We start from the raw sequence: 17932 nt of genomic DNA, 5'->3' as shown, positions 1-17932 counted from the left end.
AGTACTGTTTTGGGGAGACAGCAGGTGGGCAGGTGTCAAGGACTCCCTGGTCCTGAATGGGATAACTGTACCCCTGGAGGACCAGGAGCGCAGCCTGGGAGTCATTTTTGACTCACAGCTGTCAATGGAGGTGCAGGTCAATTCTGTATTCAGGGCAGCTGTTTACCAGCTCCATCTGGTACACAGGCTGAGACCCTATCTGCCCGCAGACTGTCTCGCCAGAGTAGTGCATGCTCTGGTTATCTCTCGCTTTGACTACTGCAATGCGCTCTATGTGGGGCTACCTTTGAAGGTGACCCGGAAAATACAACTAATCCAGTATGCGGCAGCTAGACTGGTTACTGGGAGCGGCTGCTGAGACCACCTACATTGGCTCCCAGTACATTTCTGAGTACAATTCAAGGTGTTGGTGCTGAGATTTAAAGCCCTAAACGGCCTCGGTCCAGTATACCTGAAGGAGCGTCTCCACCCCCATTGTTCTGCCCGGACACTGAGGTCCAGCGCCGACGGCCTTCTGGTTGTTCCCTCACTGTGAAAAGCCAAGTTACAGGGAACCAGGCAGAGGGCCTTCTCGGTAGTGGCACCCGCCCTGTGGAATGCCCTCCCACCAGATGTCAGAGAGAAAAACAACTACCAGACTTTTAGCAGACACCTGAAAGCAGGGAAGTTTTTAATGTGTGATATTTTAATGTATTTTTAATCTTTGTTGGAAGCCACCCAGAGTGGCCAGGGAAACCCAGTCAGATGGGCGGGGTATAAATAATAATAAATAATAATAATAATTTTGTCCATTTACCCTTTACTGTATTGATTTCCCCTGATTTGAACTATAAAATGGTGATTTTCTTGAGTCAAAATGAGAGTACCCCTAAAAAATTTTTTATATAAAAAAGCACTGGGTATACCACATTTATATACTGCATTTAATTATAAGCAGTCTGCCATGCAAAAGAGGTCATTCTTAGATTAGCAATACCAGAAGGCAATATACAGTTACTACTAAAAGACAGAGAAACGAAATACTCAGATACCTGGTGGGGAGAAGAGTGTTTCCGTTCTAGTGTTAGCCTGTTCCCTTCTATAGAGAACCGGCAACCTTTTCTCCTGATGCTATCTTCTGATTCAGATCTATGAAACTCATCTTCGTCCTTTTCTTCTCCTCCAGATTGTTCCCTTTGTTTTCTTTTCTTCCTTCTGTTTCTCCTCTCTTTGGCGCTCTTTGAACTCAACTTGGACGCTTCAGAAGAACTTTCAGAAAGCCCCCCTACGCCGCCACCTGCGCTGGGATCCTTCGACTCAGCCGATGCCGTCGCTGCTGCTGTCGCCGCTGCCTGCCATAAAACATTTGGGGTTTTATTTCGCTGGCCTCATGAAAAGAACAGCGTTTCTAAACTTAAAACACTCAAAATGCCATAAGAAAGTCCAAGCGTAGATTTAGTTTTATAAAATCAAAATGGTTCTTTTCCTTATACATATTCATTTTTGTGCCTTATACTCCTCCTTACATGCACCTGCACCGAATTTTATTTAGGCATTTATTTTATTTTAGAAAATGTGTACCTTGACTTTTCACCTGAAGGTGCCAAGGCAGCTAACAGTACAACCACCCCCCTAATACTCTAATTAAGGTTAAGGTCAGGCCAGGGAGTGTAGTACCCTCTTTCCCTCAAACTATGGTAAACACCTGGGCAGGGCTTAAATAGGAAATATATATCATAAAAACCAGACAAAAATATCAGGTAGATTTCTTTTCACAGTATCTTTTGGGAGCTGGTTGAAACGAAGAAAACACCTTTGAGGCAAGGCAGCTTCCTAAATGATACATTTAGCTAGAACTGTGTTCAATTATTATGTTCAACTATTTCCCATCAGAAATATACCTGAGCTGCTTCTTGTTGCTTTTTCAGCTGTTCCAGCATCTGCTGGAACTCGGCCTCCTTCTGCTCTGCTTCTTCCATGGTGGCTTGGTTCTGCTCATCATAGGCCATGGCAACAACAGCCAAGATCAAGTTGATCAGGTAGAAAGAGCCCAGGAATATCACCAGGACAAAAAAGATCATGTACGTTTTGCCGGCGGCTCGCAATGTCTAGAGAAAACAATAGGGTTTTTTTTTTTAATATAAAAAAGTAATATATGAGTTTGCAACACCCTTCCCCGTGTGACTCTTGTAAGCCAATACAATATTTGTACTCAGGTTACTTGGGCAGGTTTTGTTTTGAAACCAGCATATATGTTAACCTTTCGCTACAAAAATTATCCTCTCTCACCAGCTGATAAAGGTTTTCCCAGAAGTCCTGAGTCATCAGTCGAAAGAGAGACAGGAAGGCCCAGCTAAACGTATCAAAGCTTGTATAGCCATAGTTTGGGTTTCTACCAGCTTTTATACACATGTATCCTTCCGGACATTGACTGAAAAGGAAAAAAAGATGTTATGTTGAAAAACAGTCAGTCATCAAAGCTAGTGAAATGCCTACTTTGCAATGGATACACATATGGTCATAGCTGAGTGGGTAGGCCCTAGCCTGCACAGGAAGTTCCTAACCCAAATTCCTTGCCTTTTGTTCCTTCTCTCTCTCTTGCTCCATTGGGACCACCAGCTATCTGCTTTCCTCACATCCATTCAGGATGAGAATTAGATCCTCCAGTAAGGTAAGATTCAAGTCTGGGTTTCACATTTTTTAAAAATTTGGTCTGTTGCTTCCCATTTCCAATTCGACGTATTTAATCAATGACCACAATCAAATTATTTGAAAAGAAGCCTAAATCAGAGCAGATCAAATCCAATTCTCTAGTTCAGGAGTAGCCAATGCGGTGCCTTTTGGATGTTCTTGGACTTCCAGCTTCCACCAGCCCTGACCATCAGTGGCCAGGGACATTGGGTGAAGGGCTTCAAAAACATCTAGCAAGTGCCATATTGGCTACCCTCCAGTTATACACCATGTCAGGTTACAGTTATCAATTATAAGGTACACAACAATGTTAAAACCTGTTTTTACTTTGTATTTTTAAAGTTTAATGGTAGGAAGTGGTCTTACCCTGCATCAGAACTGTTGCCACAAAGCAATGCATCATTTTGTCCTTCCAGAAAGTAAAAATGACCTGTTTGGGGAAAAAAATTATTTCAAAACATTAGGAGAAAATAACCCAGCAATTTTGAATCATACAGTATAATATTTTTTATTTTTTATTTTTTGCTTTGTGGTTTCATTCTTGGAACCGTTTCACCAACAATTCCAATGTGAAAAGGGAAAGGGCGGTTGGTGGTGGGTAATCTTACGAGGCTGTCCAAATAGAACAAGGGTATTGAGGGAAGACGTAAAAAGAGGACACCAACAACTTTGCTGGATGTTAAAAAGGTCCCAGTTCTATAGAGTAGGCACAATGAAAAACTGGGTCACTGGAGCCATCACAAATAATATTGCCTTTAGGATGCTCCATTGTTTTGTCCCATAATAAATGGAGGCATCACCAAGTTCATCTCATGAGAGCAAGTGGTTAAATTTACCCTTCAATCTAATTAATGGATCTCTAGCTTGAGTGAATGCATAAGGAATTTAGTCAACTTTTCAGCTCATTGTTACATAAGAATTAAATATGGAGTGCCTTAGAGCATAAAATGAAACTCACTAACTGATTCTTAGATCCTCCAAGAACTCCCTAAGAACTATCTGGGGACCTGACCCATCCCATAGGCTACAAATACCATATTTTTCTGTGTATAAGACTAGGTTTCCCCCCTAAAAAATAATGCCCAAAATTAGGGGGCGTCTTATACACGGAGAGTGCTGAGGGTGGATTTTCTTAAATCTGAGTCCCCCAAAATAGGGGGCGCCTTATACACAGGGGCGTCTTATAGACAGAAAAATACAGTACATGGCTTACACCCAGTTGTTGAATCACAGTTAATTGTGACCTCTGTTTCACCATCATCCCTCAACATACCTGGTCCCAAACTTGAAGTAAACAATAAAGAGCAACACTCAATAGCTCAGTTTGCATGTAATAAGCAAATGTGGAGCTTCCTGGAGCAGTTTGGGAGTGGGTTTAGTTATTGACCTGATTTTGGGCAGCCAAGGAAAGTTATGGTGAGAAAAGTAAAAACCTTCTGCCTGCTGTTTGTGCACCAGTTTGTACCAGTGCAAATGCCCACAGAAACTGTCATGGGCTCCACATACAACTGAAAACATAGTAGGAAGGGACACTGCGGGCATCAGGGAAGGCCTTTGAGGGCACCCCTGCTCTGTAAGAATCTGTCTGTGGCAATTTCATTCTTTGTGAATGGGGGCATAGCCATGGGTGGCAGAAAATTACTACCTACTTTACTTAGAAATGCATTATTGTCATGGAAGAGTAATGGTCACAATCACCAAATTGCCAGATGCAACTGTACTAAACTGCTTTCTCTTTGAGGCTGGGTGATTCATCCTAATCAAACCTAGCATGCTACATTTATTTATGATACACAGGCTGTGTCATTCTGCCCTCTACCCTCCTCCCCTCATCTTCTCTGTAGCTATGACTATACTGAAAGAGACGCAAATAACCACCCTGATTGTGCTGAGAAGTGCTTTGGCACAAGAGAACCAAGAACATCTATATCCAGTTCCTGAACTCGGTCAGCTGTCTGAGGACATCAGCTCAGGCAGGACAGGATTTGTGCATACACATCAGTGGAGACATCTGGTCTTGGTGAAACATGGATGGCGAAACAGATTCGCCATGCTGTCCAGTGGATGATAAGGCATCACTCACCAAGTGCTGATGTATGGAAAATTGGACTGGATCTAGCACCCACAGCCAATTCCCACCCCTATGGTGACTGATATTTGCGTTTTGATGCATGTTTGAGCACATTTTTTGGGGTTGGAGAACTTCATTGTGAAATTGGGGAAAGTGCAAATTTCAAGAGGATAGCTTTGGCTTGTGTGTTCTTTTGAAAAGTACAGATTCGCATTAAACCATGAAAACAAACTGAATTTCTTCCCCCATCGCTATGGACAGGTCACTTTGACCTGCAGCAGCCTGAGAAGTGAAAACACACCCTAAACCATTTTAGTCGGTAAATATACACATAAATTTGAAAGTGGGCAAGTCCCCCTCCCCCAAGTGTAAAAGCATATGGACGATGATTTCTATAGCTTTCACGGTTTTCCCACAATTATTGCACCTCTTGGGGATGGATGGGAAGGCAAGGGTTGTTGAGACGGCACTGTTTACCTCAAAATAGTAATTCTAAGGAACCCAAACAAGATATGGTAAAACATCCCTCTTCCCTGCAAGAAAAGTACAGAAGAGGCTGGTAGGCGGCTTGCCCTCCTACAGCTTAAACAATTGTGTCTTTACAAAGTGTGATTAACATGTTCCCAGAAGTGATGAGACTATCAATCCCTTTAGGAAATGGAAGCTGGAACCTTTCTCCAGGGGATGCCCTTCCGTGCGCTGTGAATTTCATGTTGTCACAGGCATACATTTTAAAATAGAAGCTCTGAGGCGTAAACTGTTGTGATAGTTGCCTCCAAGTGAAATTAAAGAAGGCAAAAAGGGCAAAAAATAGATTTTGGAAGTGCTGCTATTACAAAAAACAAACAAAACAAAACACAAACATACAGTGTGATGTCCTGTTTTTATAAGTGAAGTGGAGCAGTGGAGCATTTCACAGACTGACATCTTGGTCGCTCTTAGTCACTCATAGTGAAATGCACAAAAATTACCTGTACTAAAGAAGCATGTTAACTGTGAAAGAGTAAATAATGATTAAAACTTAACAGTGGAAGGGTGGCGTTTCAGATTTCTTTGTAATTATTTTTGGGACTTAGGTACCTGAAGGACCACCTCCTCCCATGCCATTGTGGCCAGATCTCAAGATCTTCCACTGACATTCTTCTGTCACTGCAAGTCAGGCTGGTGGCAACAAAGGAGAGTGCTTTTTCCATCAATGGCACCTATCCTGTTCCATTGTGGCTTGGGCCTCACAGAGGAATAGGTGGGCAACGTATTTCAGTAAGGTCACATCAAGTAATGTTTCTTCCATACAGTCACATAATGTCAAGTCCTGGTAAGCAGGGTCGTATCAGGCCGAGTCAGGATGATTCGGCAATCTACGTCCAGATTCTGACAGGCGTGATCAGGACCACAGAAAGCTATCTGTGAGCTCTCTTAGCTGGTTCTCCCCTTATTATGGGTCATGGAGGGATGTTGCCCCACTAATGAAGCCACTAGAAGCCTTATGAAGTCTGGCAAGGTCTGTTTTGTGGTTGGCCTTCCCTCCTTGAGGGAGCTGGCAGTGCTCTTTAAAGGCACCCTCTCTGGTTCTGAAACTCTTGGCTTCTAGAAGGCTGAGGAGATGGAAACCCTAATGGGGGAAAACCAAACTAGAGAAAGTATGTCCCGACTAATGAATAGAAGCAAAAGAATAAAGATAAGAAATTATAAAATAAGCATTATGTATTCTATAATAAAATCATGAAAAAGTTTAAAAACTTTACAAAGAACGAATCCATGGTCAACAGACCAAACAGGAATAACCAATCTTAAAAGCAAACAAAAACACTGAAAGCATAAATGATGTTTATTTAGTACCCTGACTTTATTTGTTCTTCTGCTGGGGAATGGATGGCAGAAGGACCACATCTTCAGGCTGGAAGAGTTCAGGAAGAGGTGCTAAATGTTCATTCCTTCCTATATCTCTTCCCTACCCTCAACCTTTGCTTGGCTCCTTTGGGAGCCACGGAAGAATCTCAGCTGGGGAACACCCTACCTGAGATCAGTTCTTCACATCACAAGCTGAGATCAAGATGAAGAGAAAGCATGAGCGCTGTTTCAGACAGCACACTAAGCAAAAACAATGGCTTTGCGCAACAGCAGCAGCTGGACTTAAGGAGAAGCGAAGCGGTCATCATCTCCTCTCCGGAAGTCTGCATGCTTGCACTAAGTCATGGTTTAGTTTAGCATTATGTGTGAATTGGGTCATAATTCAGTCCCTGTGGAATATGGCTTAGGCTGCTGTGTCCAAGTGACCTGATGGAAAAAACTGTAAAAAGGGCTAGCTTCTATTTAGAAAAGCATTAAACTGAGGGGATTTCAACAGCTCCCAACCTCCTTATGTCATGAATACTTATGTCATGGTTATTTGATCCCACACAGTGCCATATAATATTATTAATGATAATACTATTACTATTTAAAATAACAATATAAAATTACATTCTTACTTTCTTCTTGTATGTATGCATTCCAGTCAAACGGCGTGCTATTAAATGTACCATTTTCTCCTAGATTTTCTTCTAATGTGCTATTAAGGTAAGGATCACTTGAATTTGTAGCATTGGCCGGATTCCAATACAAGCATTTATGCCTCAAGTTGCCCATGAACAGCTGGAGCCCTATTAGAGCAAATACACTCAGACAAAATACAGTCAGAATCATTACATCTGACAGCTTCTTCACAGACTGAATGAGGGCTCCCACAATTGTCTTCAGGCCTGAAAGCAGAAGAGCACTGTTAGGAAGATGACAAACACATATTTTAGAAATACAACATACCCCAGTAACAGTCCCTGCCCCCAGTAAAAAACCATGCAGAAGCCCAAATAAATGACTTTGATATTTTATGAACTAACAATGGTTCTATTGCTTGTGAAGATGCGTCTTGTGGAGATGAGGTCACTGGAAGTTTATATTCATTGGACTCGTGAATGAAGATGGACTGCACTTAATTCTTGAAAACAACTTGTTTTAATGCCAAAACAAGTGATTTTTAATCATGCTTTTCATTAGCTTCATACAGAAGAAATCTTACCGTACCAAGATAAAACAATTTTACACAGAAGGAAGTGCTACTGAACTCATTGCAACTTGCTCCTGCATAAATATGTTTAGGATCCAGGATTGAAGTGTTAGAGGTGTGGATTTTTAAAGAAAATTGTCAACACTTTTAACCCAACCCTCAACTGGAATTAGCTTTATAACATGTTGCTAAGTAAAAGAGTATATAACATACTAGGACTTAATGCTAAGAAACTGTGGGTGGTTTGGAAAAAGATAATAAATTCCCCATGCAACAACCATGCTATTTTTTTATTTTTTAATCTTACTGTTTTGCGTTCAATAGTGATTCAGATATTTCAACAAGTTCAATTGTGATACAGATATTGGTCTTCGTAAAATTAAAAAAATCCAAGAGCAAATACAGTTTTACAGTATGCAGGTAAAAAACACATGGGTAAAAAAAGGTCACAGTTATGATTATGTTTTCTGTCACAGCTTGACCTCAAAGCTTGACATCATATGATGCAAATCACACAGGCTGTGTATACTGCCGTAATCTCATGCAACGACATGTTAAACGCAAAGGCTGGTTTCAAAAGTAAAAAAGCAAATGGCAAAAAGCAAAGGATCACAATGTTCATTGCTACCGAAACATGAGTCCTGCTTTTTCTCGAGTGAGCAAGCAACGAGGCTTATGGTGAAGGAATGTGTGTGGTTTGAATTTCCATGAAGTCTGAGAGTCAGCCTCTGTGTTTAACCTAGCTCTCACCTGGGATGACTGATATTGTTTTCAATGCCCGGAGAACCCTGAATGTTCTCAACGCTGAGACATTGCCCAGGTCCACAAACTCTGTCACATATCTGTAATAGGGGAGTTCACACACAAACACAATGACAGGATAAAAAGGAACAGTTGGGAGGCACGAGGGACCTAACACCTTACACCATTTACTTCTTACCTGGGATTACAGAAATAGTTTTCAAAGCTCTCAATACTCTGAAAGTTCGAAGAGCTGAAACATTGCCTAGGTTTACAAATTCTGTTATATACCTGTAGAATCAAATCACAGTTATTCAGCATCAAGGCAGATGTTTTGCTACTTACTTGGGGTCTTTCATCAAGATCCCTTGGGTAACTTTAGTGGAAAAAATTAAATAGCGACACTGAGATGTTTACCTTTCACTGCAGTTTGCTTTTCATTAAGGTCTTTCAGCGGTGATTAGATTACATTTAAATGAAAGGGGGGGGGGGAATGAGCCACAGTGATTTTACTTGGAAAGCTTAACTTTTTAATTAAAGTCATTTGTGAAGAGAAAGGGGAAGGTGTTCCTCTTTTGGTAGGAGGGGGAAATTGCAGGATTTGAAATTACCTTCTTTGTCAATAACTTTACTCCTAGCGTTCCATGAATTCCACAATCGACATTACTAGTTACTTTGCTAGTATTACACCATATACGGATTCACACAAAAAACAAACATACAATGCCACTATCCTTATTAAAGATGGGGAAGAACAAGCAGCAGATTTTAACATTGATAATAGTTTGCCACATGAACATCTTAAGCTGCAAACCCTGATTCATTGTGTGTTATAAGTACCCACAGGACAAAAGAAGAATCTCTAATCTGCTGTGATTTATTTTCTCCAGTCCAGTTGGCTGTAAGCCTGAACATGGGGGTTATATGTTGGCAGCAAAAATAAACTTGTACAGAGAAGTTTCTTCTATATCTATTTGCCTATTCACATTCATATTCCTTGGTGTGGCATAACAGTATTATACTGTTTAACATGCACCAGTCACTAGAAAATTGCATCCGGTCATTAGTCATTGAAGGATCTATTTTCTCCACCCCAATTGATAAAAGCACATCATATTACCATAAACATCATAGGTTTTTGTATGCTCTCCATGCAAAAGAAACAAAAACAAAAAGGGGATGGGCAAGAAAGGAACGCAAAACTTACGCAAATGTAATGACAGTGAAATCCAGCCAGTTCCAGGGATCCCGAAGAAAGGTGAAACCATCTATACAAAATCCTCTTGCAAGTATTTTTATAAGTGATTCAAATGTATATATTCCTGTGAATGTATACCTGGGCGAAATAGTCAAAATATTCATTGTTAATTAAAATGTTGTGTTTTTAAATAAACAAATAAATCTGGGCAAACAATTTTTTTTCTAAGACTGTCAAGTCATCATTCGTCTCAGGTATCTCTTTTCAGAGCCATGCTGTCTTTGAACATAGACTTTCCTTTTAGCGGCTATAGGACAATGCCTGTCCATAGACCTAGCCCTCTATTGGTAGATATGTTCCACTTTTGAACTGTCTAAGCTAGTGGCCATCACCTCTTGTGGCATAAAGATAATTATATATAGCAGGAAGAAGGTTCCACTGCAACCACTGACAGCCCATTCCCTTGAGCAGTAAGTCTTCTTTAAGCATTAAACTTACAGTTAAGGAAAACGTATGAGTACGGACCTCGGCCACGCCAAGTGGCCCATGTGCCCGACATCCAAGCATACAGTACAAAGGCAGCTTTGCCCTTAGACTTCCATATTGTGTAGAACCTTAAGCAACAGGGGTTCTAGATTGTACAATGTATGTATGGGTAGAAGCTCCCTCCCTGTCTTCAGATGTTTGCGCTGCATGTGTGGGTGCCAGGAGGAGGGACTACTTGGCACAGCCCAGTTCCCTACATGCTTGTTCTCCTTATCTGTAAGTATAATGGCTGAACAGGCCTTGACTGTGCAAGAAGAGGTGGTTCCCCTCCAGCTCTGTGCTCCTGTGAGCTCACTGCATCCTAGCCACATTCTACAGCATGCAATCCTTAAATGAGTGGCTGAGAAGTATGAAAACAGCTTCACTACTTTAGCCAATGCCCTGCTGAGCTCAAGTTGGGTTGGCAGGGCAGAAGTGAGGATGGAGTTGGATGAATGCTCTTGCATTTCTCAAGCCATTCCTGCTCTTGTTTTTTGATGCATTTATGTTGGAAGGGGAAGAATATGTCTAATTTTTCCTCCTGGAGTGGTATTAGAGGCCCAGGAGCGACTTTGAATCCTTTCAGTCCAAGCTGCTCCCTGGCACCCGCTCCCCAGCACTCCATCCCTTTTGGCCATACCAACACTAGAGTTCTGATATTGGTTGGGCCAGAGCTTTGGAGGAGCCAGTAGGGAGAGGGAATCTCTGTCCCTGAGGAATAGATCTGATCTATCCTACGTCCTCTGGAATTCCCTTCCAGGGACCATCAAATTGCACCTTACATCTATCTTAAAAATGGTATTAGCTCCAGTAGAATTCAGTCTACAACAAAGCATGCAAACATGCATATTAATAGTATTCAACTTACTCTACATTCTTTGTCCAATCAGGAGGGTTACTTAGGGTCATAAATACGCAGTTGGTCAAAATAGTGCACATAATGAGCATGCTGAATAATGTAGATTATATCATTAAGGAACACACAGCGGGAAATCATATAATTATTGATCAACAAAACACAAAATTAATGGGATGTTCTGTTTTTATTAAATCAATACATTTGTTTAAAAAGCAACTATGGGACAATACATTAACTTCTTATTTTTTTTAAATCCAGGACTATAGTAAATGTAGATAAGGGCAGGCATTATTTAGATAAGGGGAAACAATAGAATTCATTTCCACCAAAGACCATTACTCACTTGAGTCAATATTCCTTGGACAGAACTATCTCAGAACCCATATAGATATGTCTCAGGCAGCCACAGCAGAAACTGAGGCCTCTGAAAATTTGTTTTTAATTTAAAAATATTGCAAGTAGCACAATCACTAAACGGTCACAGATGTAGTGAAAATTCCAATAGCTAAGGTGAATATGAAAAGATATAGAATGACCCCAGTAGAGCTTTCAAATAGTAAGAAAATGAGTGTACTCAATACAGGATGTTAATAGCAAAGTACTTTGAAAGGGAAAGCTGTGATATACATGCAGCTGCTGTGCAAAACTGGTGCTATCCATTGAACTGCAAGTTCCAGCAAAATGAATGTAGATGCTGAAAGTCACAAACTGGAGAGGGTGTGCCAAAAGTAGAAGAGCATTTGCATACAACATGGGTAGCCGATGGGGTGCCCTCCGGATGTTGCTGAACTCCAATTCCCATCATCCCTGACCATTGGCCATGCTGGCAGGGAATGATGGGAACTGGAGTGCAACGACTTCAGTAAGGCGCCATGTTGACTTAGGGTCAGATTTCTTCTGGCTCAAGCTAAAAAATAACAAGCCATCTTTAATTAATAAAAACCTAAGAACAAAAAAATAGCCTGCTGGATCAGGCCAATGGGCCATCGGATCCAGCACCCTGTTCTCACAGTGGCCAACCAAATGCCTGTGGGAAACTAGGAAGCAGAACGTGAGAGCAAGAGCACTCTCCTCTCCCGTGGTTTTCAGCAGCTGGTATTCAGAAGCACTACTGATTCCGACAATGGAGGCAGAACATAGTCATTATGATTGGTAGCCATCGATAGCCCTCTCCTCTGTCTAACCCTCTGAAAGCCACTCAAGTTGGCAGCCATCACTGTCTCCTGGGGGACCAAATTCCGTAGTTTGACTCTGCGCTACAATGTCAAAAGTTCATTGTTTATCCATAGGTAAAGGTAAAGGGACCCCTGACCATTAGATCCAGTCGCGGATGACTCTGCCATTGCGGCGCTCATCTCGCTTTATTGGCCGAGGGAGCCAGTGTACAGCTTCCAAGTCATGTGGCGAACCAGAGCAGTGCATGGAAATACTGTTTACCTTCCCGCCGTGGTACCTATTTATCTACTTGCACTTTGAAGTGCTTTCAAACTGCTAGGTTGGCAGGAGCAGGGACCGAGCAACGGGAGCTCACCCCGTTGCGGGGATTCAAACCGCTGACCTTCTGATCGGCAAGCCCTAGGCTCTGTGGTTTAACCCACAGCGCCACCTGCGTCTATCCATACACAACATAAAACATATGTTTATCCATACACAACATAAAACATGACCACATGATGGCACCACAAACTTTGAATTTCCAAGCCAAATATATTTCATTCTACAAACTTCATTTTCCCTACTAAATTGCATTTTTTTCCTAGCTGCATTTTTTATCATATTAGCCAACAGCACAGTGAGGTATATTTGAATAAAATATGGATCCTCACGAGCAAGATACTCCACAACGCAAGTAATATATTGGTCTTACAAAGCATCATTTGATTCTGGATTTTTTTGAGGTAGAGTTTTGTCAACAATGAGAACAGGAAAAGCACAATCTCAACCAGTCGAGCTTACTTTCTGAGCCAGTCGAAAGCAAACTTTTATACTTCATTCAGCCAAGGAGTTTACAAAAAGGAGGAAGTAGGTGTTTAACTTCTTTTCCTCACTGAAATTGGCGAGGCTAAAAAAAAAAGTGTAACGTTGGTTGACTTCTTGAATTAGAATGGTGCAATCTAGCACTGATGCATACAGTGGTATCTCTGGATGCGAATGGATCCGTTCCAGAGCCCCGTTCGCATCCTGAAGCGAATGCAACCCACGTCCACACGTGTGCGGGTCGCGATTTGCTGCTTCCGTGCATGTGCGTGATGTCATTTTGAGTGTCTGTGCATGCGCGAGCGGCGAAACACGGAAGTAACACGCTTCGTTACTTCCGGGTCGCTGTAAAGCGCAACCTAAAAATGCTTAACCTGAAGCTACTTCAACCCGAGGTATGACTGTACTTGCGAAATGACAAATTTATGCCACTTGCATCTACCATTTGCAAAGTGATTAATTCATACAAATCTAAATGCTTCATAATCTACACTTTCAGTTGTTAAAACCTATGTATGTCTACTGTGCCAAAACCTTCCCTTCAATATATCAAAAGTTTTCTTTTCTTGTGAAACAGACTTCCATTTTTCTACCTCTTTCTCAGGGCACACCAGTCTTATTTGCTGTTATGGTGGCTGGGGCTTATCCTAACATTGGGAAGTGGTCATGAGTGACATGTGAGTTTTTCTCTCCATTACACATCTCCCTTGAGCTTTATTTAAAACATGGGAGGCCTGGGAGACTAATTATCAAGAATCTGAGGTTGGTGCAGTAACACCTCTTTTTACATTTTTTTAAAAATTTGATTGTCAGCAATAATAAAGCAAAGTAGAACAATTTTGATTCCAAGGGAAGGAGAGTAGGAACTGGAAAGTCTGTCCATTTTGTTTTTTCCTGTTTCTCATTTTTCCCCCCATTCACCACATTTCCACATCAGTTTGTAATTTTTTTTTAAAAAGTCTTCATGAAAATACACCAGCATTTTATTACAAATTTATCCCAATACACGTTTGCATGCAATTTTGCCCAAGATAGATATTTTTGCAAAGCAATTTCCACTAATATAACAGTTCTGTGTTTTATTTTTTACCACAATATCTATTTTTACACACAATTTAGCCCAGTATATGACGATCATTCCCATTTTAATTAATTACCAGCACTTTACCCTAAAGCAGATTACAATTTAAAATGCAATATTAAAAACAGTTTAAATACTTGCAATTACGCTGCGAGACCTCATTTGTTTTTGTTTTGATGTATAAGGGAATAAATTATTGTTAAGTATACAAGCAGGAATTGTAAACTGGACAGCTAAGAGCGAAGGGGAAAGGGAGAAGAAGAACAAGAATTAAATTGGAAAATGTGACATTTAAGATTAGATATAAGGGTTGAAATGTGAATTGGGATATAAATTTGTAATACGAAGCAGTAAATTGGGGAAAATAGGGACACAGCTAGGAAGAAGAGCAGGAAGTCAACCCTTTGGAAAAAAACGTATTAAATTTGATGTAATTTGGTATTGATTGGTTAAAATTTGGAAGACTAATAAAAACTATTTGGCAAATATATAAATACTTGCAATTACAAAAAACACAACCACAAAATCCAGGGTGGGATTGTTCGTGCTACTTGGTTGGAGAACTGCATTGCAAAATTCAGAAAACTGGAATTTGAAGGAAGGCTGTGTTTTCGTTCTCATATTATTTCAGAAATTGTGGATTAGGTAGACTCACCATGAAATGCGAACTGTGTTGAATTTCTCCTCCATCCTTACTGGAGAATGCAAACCACTGGAGAGATTTGTAAAGTGAAAGGAAGGACACTCACAAACACTTCTTGACCATTTTGGAATGTGGGAAAGTACAACAAATGTCTTACATCCACCCAAGCCATGAGAATTTCTCCCCAAAAAATTCTCTCACTTTCCTGATTCTGGAATTCAATTTCTTTTGTCATAAAATTGGTAGAGAATGGTTGAAGCGCAGGTGAAGATTTTGGCACAGCACAGCACTGCATCAGCTGAAAGGCTTACAGTAGTGCAGAACGAATGATACAAATTTATACAATCTGTAGGAAACTCTACTTTAAATCAGTGGTTTATTGTGTAGAGAAAGTCTGCTAGTCTTAGCCGACCTACAACACAATCCTATGCATGTTTACTCAGATGTAAGTTCTATTGTGTGCCCTTCTCCTAGGTAAACGTGATTAGGATTGTAGCTTTAAGAAGGTCTTCCATTGGTGGCTGCTATATGTGCATCTGATTTGTCACTGATGAACCATACCAGGTATACAAAGTACAGTCATACCTCATGTTATGTTTGCTTCAGGTTGAGCATTTTCAGATTGCGTCCCGTGGTGACCCGGAAGTACTGGAAAGGGTTACTTCCGGGTTTCGCAGCTCACGCATGCGCAGATGCGCAAAATGACATCACACGCATGCGCAGAGGCAGCAAATCGCGGCCCACGCACACGCAGACACGGGTTGCATTCTGGTCATGTTGCGAACGGGCCTCCGGAACGGATCCTGTTCGCAACCAGAGGTACCACTGTAATACATTTGGACCATTTCATGACCTAAGAAAAATACTGCTGCTGCTGAACATCCTTCTCTATTTTGACAAGGCATTGGACACAGCATTAACACTAACCACCTGGCCCCTCCCCCTCTGATTGGGCTTGCAGTTGGGTGCTTAAATGGTAAGACTAGCATCTTCCAGGATCATGTTCCAAGGATACAACATTTTAAAGGATTTTATCAATGGTGTCATACTACAGTAGCTGAATGGCAGTTCACACCAATTACATAGCACATATAAAGTTCAAAAGGTAATGTGGGTGCCGAAATGACAAAAATGACCAGAAAGCTCAGGAACCAAGAAGACCAAAAGTTTAATAAGGAATGGGAAATTTTTTATAATTTATCTTGGAGGCCACTTTAAACAGATGAAAACATTAGCAAGATTGCAACAACACTTGCAATGTAATGGGTATCATGGAGATAAAGAAGTTATAAAGAAATATGGAGTACTGGAAAAGATGCAGTAGAAAAGATTTGTACCAATAACAGAACCCATGGAGGGGAAGGTGAGAAGTCCAGAGATTCAGAGGAATCTCTTAATTGTGGATATGTGTTGTGTTATTTTTATAACTTTATACTTGTAAAATCAAATAAAAATTATTTCAGAAACAAAACAAACCCACACACACAAAAGGTAACGTGGGTGGCGCTGTGATCTAAACCACTGAGCCTCTTGGGCTTGCTAATCAGAAGTTCAGTGGTTCGAATCTGAGCGACAGGGTGATATCCAGTTGCTCTGTCCCAGCTTCTGCCAACCTAGCAGTTCGAAAGCATACCAGTGCCAGTAGATAAATAGGTACTGTTGCGGCAGGAAGGTAAACGGCATTTCCATGCACTCTGGTTTCTGTCACGGTGTTCCGTTGCGCCAGAAGCAGTTTAGTCATACTGGCCACAAGACCCAGAAAGCTTTCTGTGGACAAATGTTAGCTCCCTCAGCCTGAAAAGCGAGACGAGCGCCGCACCCCAGTCGCCTTTTGACTGGACTTAACCATTCAAGGGTCCTTTACCTTTACCTTATACATTTCAATGCATGTGCATCTTACCCATGCAGAAGCTCCAATGACAGCTGTCACTGAGGTCAGTGTTAATCAGATTTGTGGGAGCACCGTATGTACAGTAGAGCTTTGATACCCAACTAGAGGAATGGAATAACCTGTGTGCTCCATTTGGTATAAACTAATCTATTCCATAGGTATTTGTGACAGGGTAGGAAGGTGATTTCAGAAAGTCTTTTGAGAATTTTGATAAGCAAGTTTGAAACATTTTCATTTTAGACCTAATCATGTAAAATTAGAAACAGGGATGGTCACGAGGAAACTGAAGAACACATTTGTAGATTGCTATCTTATGAAAACAAGTGAACAGTTTCAAAAACAACAACTGGAAAAGGATATGAATGTACCAAAATCTTAATAGATATTTTTCTAATAGGGTTGAAAGGAGTTAAAATGTATAGGGCAGGAGTGGCACTGAATCGGAAAATTGCCTTTCCTCTATTCAATACTATAAAAGTCTGGAAGAAAGAAGAAAAGGTGAGAGCAACTTAAAGTCATGCAGTTCTACAATCATCTTTCATTATTAATTTCCCCCAGTGATTAAAAAAAACCAGTCACTGTGAACACATCCTTTCCTGTCAAATGCTGTATTGTTATAACTTACCTGATAAGCAGGACATTATTTACTATGTAAGAGTATTCGTTGCCCTTTGCAGATGCAGTTTCCTTTTCATATTGTTGTTATATCGTTGGTTTGCTGTTCCACTCAAACGCCTTTTGGTAGAAAAGTTAATAGCTGGCTCACATTTTACAATACATTTTGAAGCACCTCTTGCCTTGTGCGTGAAGACCATCTCTGAGAACCTCCTATTGGGGAGGGTCTTATGATGTTGCTGAACTGCACCTATGTAGCCCTCTCCCTACACTTCCTCAGAGATTAACCTGAGAGGTACCCGAGCCATTTGGTATTCTGGACAAACTTGAAGACAACAAATATTTTCCCTCCCATGTACACGAGTATACTGATGTTTCAGTCTTTGGAGGGTTGCATAGGTTTCACTCTTTTACTCCTTAGAAGAAGAGCAGAAAGAGCCTCCATTACCATAGGTGTTTGTGCTCTTTTAAAGGATGGGCAGAAACAGCCATTAACTCTTTCTTCTCTGTACTCAAGTGCTCAAATGAATTGGGAAAGGGCTCTTTTTGTTATAGTATTTATTACTTTTTAAGCAACCATCCCAGTTTATCAAAATCCCAAAGCTTTAATCAACT

At 40.9% G+C, this 17932-nt stretch overlaps 1 protein-coding gene across 4 annotated transcripts in view; it reads right to left on the bottom strand.

Moving 5' to 3' along the window:
• LOC310744875 (sodium channel protein type 1 subunit alpha) overlaps positions 1-17932 on the bottom strand; it is a 106557-nt gene that overhangs the window by 31788 nt on the left and 56837 nt on the right. For 2 of the 4 annotated variants that reach the window (XM_083576763.1, XM_083576765.1), the window contains exons 3-11: positions 17064-17181; positions 11120-11210; positions 9736-9864; positions 8728-8819; positions 7213-7482; positions 3037-3100; positions 2269-2410; positions 1881-2087; positions 1032-1331 (exon numbers count right to left, since the gene is read on the bottom strand). In XM_083576763.1, coding sequence (XP_083432889.1) covers positions 1032-1331; positions 1881-2087; positions 2269-2410; positions 3037-3100; positions 7213-7482; positions 8728-8819; positions 9736-9864; positions 11120-11210; positions 17064-17181 — 1413 coding nt within the window. Of the gene's footprint in view, positions 1-1031; positions 1332-1880; positions 2088-2268; positions 2411-3036; positions 3101-7212; positions 7483-8537; positions 8630-8727; positions 8820-9735; positions 9865-11119; positions 11211-17063; positions 17182-17932 lie in introns of all 4 variants that reach the window. The other 2 variants (XM_083576764.1, XM_083576766.1) reach the window with 1 other exon arrangement.

This window comes from Podarcis filfolensis (genome assembly GCF_964270895.1).
Source record: "Podarcis filfolensis genome assembly, chromosome: 1".
NCBI classification, from domain to species: Eukaryota; Metazoa; Chordata; class Lepidosauria; order Squamata; family Lacertidae; genus Podarcis; species Podarcis filfolensis.
This window is presented reverse-complemented; position numbering and strand designations above follow the sequence as displayed.